Genomic DNA, 12,500 nt, shown 5'->3' with positions numbered 1-12,500 from the left:
TTCTCAAAAATGTTAAAAGTTCCCGAATTCCGTTCCCAACGGAAAAAATGGACTACCTTTGAAGGTTGTCCGCAATTTTCGAAAAGAATTTCCAGAAAATTGCCTTTCCATTTGACCTCAAACCGAACTTTCCGGATTTTCTGGCTAAATGGTAAGCACCAAGAACTCTCGGGTGTTTCCCGGAAGTATTAAACTTACACAACGGGCAGCGTTCGATGTGTTTTTCCAATCTGCAATTCCCTCTGCAGCTACGAGGACCGTAGAGAGAAAGTCTGCACATGGCTTCAGCCAAGGGAAACCTAAGCCAAGCTGAGCTAGGAATTTGTCGCCTTGTTGAAGAAACAAGTGGTTATGAAACGATCAAAATCCTCGGACCTGGTTGCCTGGTTGAAAGTGTATCGTTTCTTCAGTCAGTGGGACGAACGCCAAACTCTCAAAACTTCTTGGTGGCAAGTAACCAAGTGTTGACAAAAGATTATCTGAAAGCGATTGAAGACCATGACAAGGAAAAACCAAAGAAGGAAAAGTCAGCCGTCGCGATTATTGCCGAATTCCCGGGAATAAAGAACAGAAGCTCGCTCGAACGAAAACCTTTGACTGACTTTTACAATTCGCTCGAGAACGACGTCTTAGAGCTGAACGGCATTATTTACATTTGTATTACGAAAAAGCTACGTGGTCTATTTAAGAAAAGCAACTTTTTGAGTAGAAGCTTACAAGCATCCAGTTTTAAAGAGCAAACCCTCTCTTCAGTCTTTGCTGTCGATCAGCTGCAATGTTTGGTATTATGCGGAGAAACAACACGAGCCGAGGTAAACGGCACCACCTTCTCGATGCGACCTTACGAGGTTCTACAGTCCGACAGCTGCCTCGCCGCCGATGATGCACAACTTCCCAAGTATTTCCTACGCAACGAGGAGAGGAAACGCTTCCTTCAAGAGGATGAATTTGAGAAAAGCGAAAAGCCACTTGGGGCAGTCGTTTTGAACAAAGATTACAATCTCGCCGGGTTTTTAAATTTCCGGAACAAAACCCCAGCACTTGTGTTGCTCGGAATTGATTCAGCCAAGCTTGATGGTAAATTATTTTTAAGATCTACACTTGCTTCGATGAACTTTCATACTTAGCCCGTTTTAAATGCCGAATTTCACATTTAGTTATAAAAACGAGCGATAAAGAATAAGAACGACGTTTCGACCGCTCCACGGTCATTTTCAAGTTCAAGTTCATGGATAAAAAAATCCGCATATATACAATTTCTGAAGCAATGGCATGCAAGGTGAAAAGCTAAGTATTTACATACGAACAAGAAAAATAACAGAATGCGAAAATGAAGTGCAAATTAGAGTTGGAGAGAAATTGATAACTATTAAAAGTGTAATATGCCAAAATTAAAACAAACAGTGATTCTATCCCCATAAATTATAAAGCTGTTTATTTATTTAAGTATTATTTATTGATAGATCACTCTGTTTGTTTGGTTTACGGTCAAGTCGCCCGAAAGTCATCTCGGCCAAAGTTATGTCGCCCGAAACCAGAGTCATGTTGCCCGAAATTCAATAGTCATGTCGCCCGATATCTTGAGTCATGCTGCCCGAAATTTCATAATGCTAAAAAAGGTTCGGAAAATGTTATAAACTAGTCAGAGTGAAATGTAAAACTGTGAAACTCAGGTTGCTCGTTTCGCTGTCATTTGATCATAGTTAGTCGACTAACTATGGTTTGATATCACGGAGATAGTAATCCTAAAGTAAAACACGAAAATGAAAAAACTAGTAATATCAGTTACAGTATGGTTCTTACTGTTGTTGTTTTATATGTTGAAGCATTCTGAGTTGAAAGAAGGTCCACATCACTAGCAAGTGGAAAACGCCACCATCTTGATTACAGCACGTGCTTAAGAATCATCACATGGTTGCTAGCATGAGCAGTTCATAGCAACGAACAACGCTGAAATGAACAGCGATATTTTGAGTCTTTGTTTAACGTCATATTTGCATAGGTTAGCGGACACAACATTTTACGAGTTTACTCCTTGCGATTTACTTAAGTTGTTGCTTTTCTCCAAGTTTATACACTTGATAAAATTTTGGGTGGCATGACTCAAGATATCGGGCGACATGACTATGAATTTTGGGCAACATGACTCTGGTTCGCTACTTGACTTCGGGTGAGATGACTTTCGGGCGACTTGACCGGTTACTGTTTGTTTAATTTTGGCTTAAGGTAGCGAATAAAAAACGTTTCAAAAATCAAGCAATTGAACTTGTTCAAGGACTTCCTCAGGATCCTAAAGCTCGTTTCCATGTTGTTTTCTTACATGGTTGCATTGCCGATTACCGATGGTTTGTGTTCCTCCACACGATGATGTTGGTGTCGGCTTGTAAAGCCGACATTCTGCATCACACATCGCACTTAAAGAAATATACATGTACAACGTTTTGCTGATTGACTTTATTGTAGGTTTACAGGTTCCTTAGTCATCTTTGATCTTGTGGCTTAATGTAAAGACAGGATGTACTTTGGTATTTATCTTTTGGCTAACATCACTAAGTTGCTCGCGTTGTTTGTTTGCTGATCTCTGATCTTTGAAGGGCAGGGGTGTTCTAACGGGAATTTCACTTGCTTGTTGCGGGCGGCGTATGCTCCCTGTCACCTTCATTTTGACGAAAAACCTGATGGTGTTTTGTATGAGGGGCTCTGGGTAATACAAAGGAGTGAAGATCTCTATGGAGGTATATCTATGACAAACTTCAATGATCAGTATTTGGAGTAAAATCATCCAAATCATGAATGCATCAATCCAAAGATGAATGGCAACAAGCCGATTCTGCAAATGGTCATCACGGAAAGGAGGCATAACGCAGAGAGGCATAATGCAAATAGCCATAATGCAAATAGCCATAATGCAAACAGCCATAATGCAAATAGGCATTATGCAAATAGGCACAGTGCGAATAGGCATTATGCAAGTAAGCATGATGCAAAGACGCATAAGGCAAATGGCCATAGCGCAAAAAGAATAACGCAATGAGGCTTAATGCAGAGCCATAACGCAGAGGCATAACTTAAAAAGGAAGAAAAACTTCGATAGCAATTATAAATATGTTTTTTCCCTTGAATGACATTTTTTTAGAGCTGAGATTATTTGCGGAGTACACAGCTAGTCTCCATTCTTCAAATGGCCTTTGTGTTATGGCTATTTTACGTTATGCCTTTCGCGTTATGAATATTTGCATTATGCTGCGTTAATGTGTTTCTGCATTATGCCTTTTTGTGTTATGCCTCTTTACGTTATTCCTCTTTACGTTATGCCTGTTTGCGTTATGGCTGTTTGTGTTATGGCTATTTGCATTATGCCTCTGCGTTATGCCTTTTTGTGCTACCGTAACGGTTTTTTGCGTAATGGTGATTTCAGAATGGGCTTGTTGCCATTCAGCTTTGGATTGATGCATTCATGATTTGGACGATTTTATTTCAAATACTGATCATTGAATTTTGTCATAGATATACCTCCATAGATCTCCTTTAGGTGCTCGCACACTTGACGAGAAAATTGCCAGTTTGAAGAAAGCTGGTTAAAAGTGCGGTCCGGCATTGTTTTTAACAGAGAGTGATTCCATCTGCGTAAAGCTTTTTGCTTAACACTTCTAATGGTTTTCATTCTCTCCACCTCTTATATTATTTACACTTCACATTTACTTTTCACATTCTGTTGTTTTTATTGTTTGTATGTAAATACTTATCTTTTTACCTTTCATTCCATTGTTTCAGAAATTGTATATATGCAGAACATTAAACATTTTTATCTGTGAAATTGAACTTGAAAATGACCGTGGAGTGGTCGAAACGTCATTCTTCTTCTTTTTTTATCGCTTGTTTTTATAACTAAATGTTTTACTAATTAAGAACTTATTAATTTTTCATGTGCCAAATCTATAGTAGGCCATTTTTGAAACATCAAAATAATATTCAGCTTGATAGTGAGGCAGTGAGGACAAAAACAATAGAAACACATCGGAATGAATGTGATCCACTTTTCTTTGTCTTTCAAGCTGAATTTTAATATATCGAAAAAGGCCTATTCCGGAATTAAAATGCATGTGTTGTTGGACGTTTAAAACCGTTGAATATGGCAGATTAAAAAAAATTGACTTCTGTTGCATCTTCGACTGAGGGAGTCGAATATTCAACAGGAGTTTGACAGTGGTTTTATTGGTGGAATCTCACGTGCCAAATCAAATGCATAATTATTATAACGCATTTGAGAGAGTTGCAATCGAGTGTCATAAATCAAAACCAAAGGAATTTATTACTTTGGCCAATCAAAAGGGACGGATACAATCCAGTAAACCAATCAAAACTCCAAGTAATTAAATGTAGCTGACACATAGTGCAAATGCGTGAGCCATGATTGGTTTTGGTTTTACTTCTGATTGGTTGAAAAAGTGGTGTGAGAACTTTGAACCAATCACTGAGTCTTGTAATCAAAAACCAAAGCAATTTGATAATTACTTTCGACACCCAATTGAAAACCACTCTACTAACAGTTTTTATTGGCTGAAATTAATGCGCGGCCTTTGTGTTGGTTAGGAGAAATTGATATGCGTGAAAAACCTGTTCTCGTCAAAGAACTAGCAAAGTCTTGCTCATTATCAAATTGCTTTTAAAAACTGAGTTGATTTGCCAAATTGAATTGAATTTAGTAATACTGGGTCGTTGACTCTTGTGAAATATATTTATAAGGCTGTCTTGTTTTATTTTCTATTCTGCTTTTCTCTCTTCACTACCTGTTGTATTTCTTTCATTTGAATTAATATGATATTACATATTCCATGACTAGTTTTACTTGGTGTGATGAATTGAATTAGGCAAGTAAGATTTGGCACAAAAATCTTGTAAAATATGAAAGTTAGAAAACCATGGTACACTTATAATTATATCCAAAGCTAGTCGTGAGGGAAATGAGGAAAGCTAGGCTTATACCTTTTAGCATTCCACTGAATATCTCCAGTGCAACAAGCTTAAGGTAGGAAGTTGAATTGAACTCATCAGTAAATAAGGGAAAAGTCACTTTATCCAAGTCTAAATTTCGACATTACATGGACGTTTAGTCTCACTTTCCGATGAATTATTGCTGGTTTCAGCTGAAATTATGGCTGCACTAATACAAAAGAAAGCCAGTTGATGCATTTTGTGACCCTTATCCTTTTTGTTTGGCCTACTGGACTGGTCGAATTTACTGGACACGTTGTCTCGCAGCTCATCTTCAGCTTCAGCAGATTCTGGGTGAGGGAGAACGCCATCCTCTGACGAATGCAAGAAGAATGTAGTAGTCACTTTCAGAAATTTCAATAGTGTGATGTGCTGTCACTAGCAAATAGTACTGTCATTATGCTTGTGATGGTATCGCCCATTCCATCTTTGGAGACCAGTGGTACTTAATATCATTTGCATGACCCATCCAGGTGGAAATTTTAGGTGTAAGTATTAAATGATGCAGCTTGTCCTAACAAAAGCTGGATAACATACAAAATTTACTGGTATCAACAGGAAAGCCCAAAAAGAACAGAATTAAGACGTTGATTATGCCGATCATGCATCATAATTTCTGAAAAGCTTCAAATGGAATGGTGCATACCATGTGATACCATATACTGTCCAGTTCCTGTTGTGACAAACATTAGTGGGTCAACAAGGCCCTGACTGAACCATTCAGTTCTAACATGGGCAACATGGTCATCCTCTGAGAGGTCTTCCAGCAGTTTGACAATGTAGAATGTACTTACTGGTACATCTGTGGGTCTACAGCTTTGAGAAAAAGCCACATAATTATGCTCCTTTCGAATGAATGATCGTATAGTAACTCTGTTGGAACTTGCACTTCCCTTCTTTTGAACTCTACCCTCATCTTGCAGTAGAGTGCTGAAGTCTACAGCGTTTTGTTTTGGTGGTGAGGTTTAATTGGTAGACGTTTATGCCAGTGTTCCAAGCTTGTCTTTCATTGAGAAATTTCTACCTCCTTAATTTGTACTTCAGAATCTTCAAAAACGCAAGCTTCAATCCAGCATGGTTGGCATGGCTGTATTCCCTGCTCTCATACTTGAGAAAAAACTCTCCACAAAGAGGGTCAGGAGGCTACAAACGTTGAGATGGCTTACAACATACTCCGGCTTTAACTGACTCACCTTCTCTTTGAGGCACTTGAGCTCAAGAACAATCATGTTAACAGAATTCAAGGATGTCGAAAAGAGAGTTCCATCAGGTCCGCAGTTCAAGTTTACCCCATTGACTCCCAGGGGTTCCCCATTGACGAGTAAAATCGTCTGGCGTTAGACAGAGTAAAATACTAAGTCTGGCCGGTTTAGGCCGGTTTGTACATCAATGGGTTAATGGCGACATAGTTTTTCAGTGGAATGATTAACCCATTGACTCCCAGGGGTTCCCCATTAACGAGTAAAATCGTCTGGCATTAGACAGAGTAAAATACTAAGTCTGGCCGGTTTAGGCCGGTTTCGACGTCAATGGGTTAAAAACAGTACTCTGTCCAGGTTTCAGACGAGATTTAACCAAATAATTTCAACTTGCTCTATGTTGATCTTTCAGAGAAGTTACAATACTTTAAACCAAAATTACAAGAAAATTGTAATAAATTATACTTAAATATACCAAATTTTTGGCATAAAAATACTGTATACCTAATTTTTAATACCCCGATATACCGTATACCCAAAACCCTGGCCGATCCTCACTGTTGTCTCGTTCCCCTCTCCCCAAAAATGTCCACGATCCTAATCATTTTCAAATGCTTGGCAGACCTGTCATCAAAATCATGATTTGTGATTAATTCAAAATGAATGTTCTCACTTCTCAATTTCTACTTTCTGATGCTCCCGCATATTGTTTGACACAGCACATTTGATAAATTAGTTTATATTTCCTTTTAGCTGCGAGCATGCAGCATAGTGAAATTGTAACAGAGTTGCCAGTCCAGGGTGCCCCCATGTGCATTTATCCACCACTGGAGCAAGGTGAAGAGAGTGAAGTGGGTGTGGATGGCCATGGAAAGACCTCCACAGATAACACTGGTCGACTAACTGAATCAACTGCTGCACTTGTGGAGGCGATTGTGGCACAGTTCAACAAAACAAACCTGGATGAAACTGCTCCTGAGCATCAAATGTTTGCAATTGGAGGAGAAGAAGTGCCACAGGATAAGGACACTCAAGGTGCAGGGTTAAGCCTAGCAGTCTTAATGTTCACTGTTTGATGTTCTCAAGATCTCATGCCACAATTATATTCAAGGACTAATATTAACATTACACAGTTGTATAAGTCTTTAGATTATTAGTGGAACCCCATTCATAGATGCCAAAGGGACATGTCAAAGTATCTGCATTATTCAGGTGCATGTCCATATTAAGCGGGCTATTATGACCTTTATAAGTGGTCAGGACAAAGAAAATTGTTCACTTAAAGGGGTTGTCTGACCTGGGGTAGAGCAGGGTTCCAGGACAGTGTACCTGTACATGTGGGCCCCAAGGTTTGAGAAGTGAATTACCAAAACTGGCTTAGAGCTATCAGTTTTAAGGGGTTAATTTGAAAAAAAAAAAAAAAGGAAAAGAAACCTCTACCTCAACACTTGCAAATACTTTTTAAACATTTTGTAACACATTTAGAATGATCTAGTTTAGGCTGAGCACAATCTTACCCAAAGATCAGTTTGACCAACAGCGTTAATGAAGTGCTGTGTGCAAAAGGGGGTGTAAGTGACAAGTTGACCTGAAAATCCAACTGTCTCTAAAATTTACTCTCCTTTGGCTTACAGAGTGGCTAGCATATCAGAAACATAAGGCTACACTTATTTTGTAATTTGTAAAACATGTTCGATGTTACAAACATCATGTCGTATGCCCTTCTTGGGGATCATATGTGGATGTTATTTTGAATGTCATTTGTTAAGTAACCAACACTTTGGCAGGTTTACACAATCAGTGTGTGTCTAGTTTGAAAGTTCTGCATTGATTATTTTATCAGATTGTATTATCAGCTATCCTTCTCCAACTGAAAATTCCTACCAATCCATCCAAAGACCTGCGAGTACCAGAACAAAATTGAGTGTCGATTTGCCTCCAGTGGATGGCAAGGAGGAATCATCAATACTGAAGGTTCTACAAGATAATTTAGCCTCTCGGCCAGCAATTGCAGATGGTAATGCTCTTAGAGGTGCATTGAACAACAGTGAACTTCAAGAGAACCAAAGGGTTGAATTCCCTGAAGGATATAACAGTGAAAGAAGGAGACATAGTTTTCCTCCTGATCCACCAATTGCAAAGGAGGAAGAACATCCTAAAATTCAACGCCGTACTGGTAGTGATGTAGGCAAATTACTACCAATCCTGCGGGAAGAGAAAAGAAAGATTAATCTAGGTAATTAATGGCCAATTTTAGTTTTCATTTTGTTATTTTTGATTAGATTAAGTTACAACATATTACTTTGCCTTCCCAAAATGTCAAGCAATTTGGGGGCCATGATCACTTTATTTATCTGTAATTAAGCAAGTCATCCCCTTAAGTTCCTTTAGTTAAAACTGATGATGATTAATACCATTTACTCAAATGAGTTTGAATAATAAACCACAGAGCTGAGTATCTTGAAGGCTAATTAAGAACTTACAACTTGATGTGATTTTAATTTAAGCCTTGAAATAGTAGAATTATAATTGTTGTAAGGGACTACTTGACATTTAATCTAACTGGCCGAATGTGAGAATCACATGTATGGAAATGTGTAGGCTTTGGTGGTGCCTTTGAAATTTTCTTATGTTCACCATAGCCCTGAGTTATAATTTATACAGGAGTATTCTCTACCCCTCCCATCCAAGTTCAGAGTTTTTTCTTGCAGTATTTCTTGGGACTGTTATAATTATAAAATTATCATCTTTTTATCATTCAATAGTTATCAGCTTTGAAGTGGTACCATGATCAAAAAATCAGTTCCTTTTTTTTCTTCAGATTTTGAAAGTGTGTTTACTTAATACCTGTCTGGCAAAATTTTGAGCTTTGATTTTTATCCCAAGGCTGTTTACTTTGAGTGTAAGTTTTGGATTTCAGGGTCCGCCTTTATTCACTTGAAAACTGACAAACTGGACCTCAGAGGGCTGGATCTGGGGAAAAGTGAGGTCATTCACTCAATAGCTTAAAATTTCAGTGTGTAAACACATTTTAATATTCTGTGTGGGAAACACGAGTTTCAAAATCTGAAAGCCTGAAACTCCCATGCTGCATATTAATTCAGTCACATACAAACGCATTGCTTTCTAATAAACTAGTGAGTCTTTAATGTCCTTTTCTCCTCGATCCAGCTCTCTCAAGATTTTAAAGTTAGTAATGCTGGACTATTAAATGAGAAAATTCTAGTTAAAATGAACAATTGTCTTTTTGAAATTAATTAAGGCTTAAAACTTGGGTCACTTAGTGTTAAGTTAACATAGTTTTAAAATCCAAAGAAAGAAAAGATTTGATTTTTTTTGTCATAGTACCACTTTGAACAATAATTGACTTAGGTATTTATCAAGAACTAATAAAAAATTAATTAATTTCATGTTTAATTTTTAGGAGATCGGCTGGACAAGACCTTCCTTGGGTGTCTGGATCTTTTAGAGGGGCTCAGTAGATGTCTTGACAAGGAATACAAGTATGGTACATGCAAATGTTGGAAGCACATTGCGGAGGTTTTTGATATTGAGGAAGAAGAGTATCAAAACTTTGAATGCAGTGAAATTCACAGTCCAACAGAGGTGATGTTTGAGTATTTGAAGAGCTCTAATCCTGAAATCACAATTGGAATGGTGAAAGATGGATTACACTCAATTGGGAGGCAGGATGTGATTGAAGTTCTGATAAAATATGAACTAGGTGAGTAAATGATCTACTTCACATAGTGAAGGATTCTTCATTATCATCACTAATTTGGAGACATAACGTGGAGACATGACAGCCACCATTCTGAATCATTGTTGTGACTTTTAGAAGTAAAAAGCAATTACTCGGACTTAAATCATTGGCCATCTTAAGTAGCCTCAGATTGACAAATAGTGACAATTTGCCCAACCAATAATTATAATAATAATGTAATCACCGCTAAAAGTAACAACAACCATTTGACAAGCTTTGTTTCACTCAGGGGATCAATGCACATAGAACACTCTTGGCTCGGTCTTCTCGAAATAAAACAACAGCATGTATTTCGTCAATAATTATTTTGTCAATAACAGACTGTCAATGCACGAGGGTGCATGGTGTTTTTAGCTAACCACAGAATTGTGTGTAAAGCAATGGGTGTAAACCCTTGACTGCTGAACAGAGTTGCAGTTTATGTTTCTGTTCTTGCACTTTTTGACAGGTCTGATGTTTTTTCCTGTGTGTCCACCACCCTCCTCACTGGAGGGTACATGTACCTAGTGGGGAAACTGGTTTTGTGACATCAGCCTCACAACTCATAAGGAGGCTGTCCCCTTCCCCCTCCCCTGCTGTGGCCAATAATGCTCCAGTAAGTTGTCAGTGACTTTGGACAGCGTCTTTAACGCAGGGGTCTTCACCTCATGGGCAATCATGTGTTACCGAGATTGTAATCCCTACGAATCATTGCTCAAATCGAGTTTCGATTTTTTCTAAAAATATTGCCGTTTTCATATAATTGATTTCCTTTTAAACAGCTTAGTACAAATGTCAAGTGTAGAGAAATGTCCATAATTTTCTAAGAAGTTAGAGTGAAAACAGTTTTTAATGTTTACATCCGTACATCCCCAATGTCACATCCCAGGGCTCGAAATTAACGAAAAAATCCAGTCGCATTTTGCAATAAGATACGAAAATTTAGTCGCGATTTCGCAAATTTTAGTCGCAAAATCGCCGCGCTGCATTGTGTTGTCAGCGGTTTAGCAAAAAATATGAGCCCGCAGTACTTGTGTGTAAAGAAACTGCTGAAAATGGCGAATGATCGAAGGAATGGAGCTGTGCACGTAACATCGCAGCTAAATTACTATACAATTACGCTACCTTCAGAGAAAATTCACAGCGAGAAACAAAATAATTTTGTCATTTATTTATTTATTTATTTTAGCAAAAGTAGCAGCAAAGTGGCAACTGCTAACCCTTTTGTTTCGAAAGAACGAAGGTGACAATAAGTTGCAAATTTGCGACTTCTCCAGATATTTTAGTCGCAAATGCGACCGTATTGGTCGCAATTTTGAGCCCTGCATCCTCGCGTCCCCTGCAAGGTCTCACATCTCGGGTCTCACATCCTATTATCGCTAACACGCATCCCTGCGTCCCCATCCCACTTTAGAAATAGCCAACCTGAAGAGTTACAATTGTCTAGTGGTAATTGTGCTTTGGTCTTTAATAATTTAGACCTTGCTTCGTGATATCTTCATAGCAGAAAACATTAATGTTCATATTATAATTATAGACTTACTACATGGAAGTTTTTATTTGCTACCAAACAATGACTAGGTTTATGGTGTTATTTGCATTATCAAACCACTGGGAGTGAAAGAGAGTGGTCAACTTGTCAATTTCTCTTCTTTTCACTTTTTGACTACTCTCACTCTGCAACCTGCAGACCAGGAATAAGATACCAATAATTATTGAAAGAAAATGTCCTATAGAATAGAAGTAACATAAGAGTACAGAATTAAATACAGTCATGATGATGTAACAATGTTAGAGCTTAATTATTAATGACTCGAGGTTACATGTACATGTGGGTGTAGAGTCTTCGACAGATAAACTGTTTGTAGTCCCTTATTTTTCTTAGGATCAGTAACAAGGCGAGCTAAAATTGCTTGTGTACGCGAAAATTGCCTCCTGTGTGTGCTCTCTTGTTTCATTTGCTTCGCTAAAGCAAAGGATTTATGATATCATAGTCTATCAATGGGCTCCAAATTATTTACACTGGCTCATGAAAGGCTGAGACATTGTGCACCTTTCCTAGTTGGAAAATTTTTCAATTTTGTCTTTGTGCATTTCTTTCAGCCTGCGACTCTGTAAATGATGATACCTTGGTGTGCAGTTTGTTTGACAGTAATCCAGACGTCATTGGAAGCATGGCTTTCTTGCTGGACAGGCAGAAAATCGGATTGAAAAACTGGACCCATCTGGCTGGAAAGTTGCAAATACCAAGAAGCACTTTTAAGAGCTTTGAAACTTGGAACACAAGCAATCCAACAGAAGGTCTGTTTGAACTTTTAATAGTTCGCTTCCCGAAAATGACAGTTGAGGAACTGATGACGCACTTGAGGGCTATACGAAGATTTGATGTTGTGCGTGCTATCGAGGAAAGTACTAAAGGTAAGTTACTCAACATAATTATTAGTTAGTGGACTGTCTTTAAGTGCAGCACATCATACTGTTGCCTCCTTAATGCTTTTTAAACATTTTGAGGGTTTCCAAGTGAAAGAGGAATTTGTTGGATTGAGTTCCAAAATTCCTGAAAG

At 38.2% G+C, this 12,500-nt stretch overlaps 1 protein-coding gene across 1 annotated transcript in view; it reads left to right on the top strand.

Moving 5' to 3' along the window:
* The first annotated feature begins 32 nt into the window (after positions 1-32).
* LOC137979514 (uncharacterized) overlaps positions 33-12,500 on the top strand; it is a 17,800-nt gene continuing 5,332 nt past the window's right edge. Inside the window, exons 1-5 of the mRNA XM_068826783.1 lie at positions 33-1,077; positions 6,948-7,229; positions 8,038-8,430; positions 9,619-9,918; positions 12,040-12,354. Coding sequence (XP_068682884.1) covers positions 279-1,077; positions 6,948-7,229; positions 8,038-8,430; positions 9,619-9,918; positions 12,040-12,354 — 2,089 coding nt within the window. The 5' untranslated portion in view covers positions 33-278. The remainder of the gene's footprint in view (positions 1,078-6,947; positions 7,230-8,037; positions 8,431-9,618; positions 9,919-12,039; positions 12,355-12,500) is intronic.

Source organism: Montipora foliosa, chromosome 12 (assembly GCF_036669935.1).
Source record: "Montipora foliosa isolate CH-2021 chromosome 12, ASM3666993v2, whole genome shotgun sequence".
Lineage (NCBI taxonomy): Eukaryota > Metazoa > Cnidaria > Anthozoa > Scleractinia > Acroporidae > Montipora > Montipora foliosa.
The sequence above is the reverse complement of the archived record's forward strand: the minus strand, read 5'-3'. Positions and strand labels throughout refer to the sequence as shown.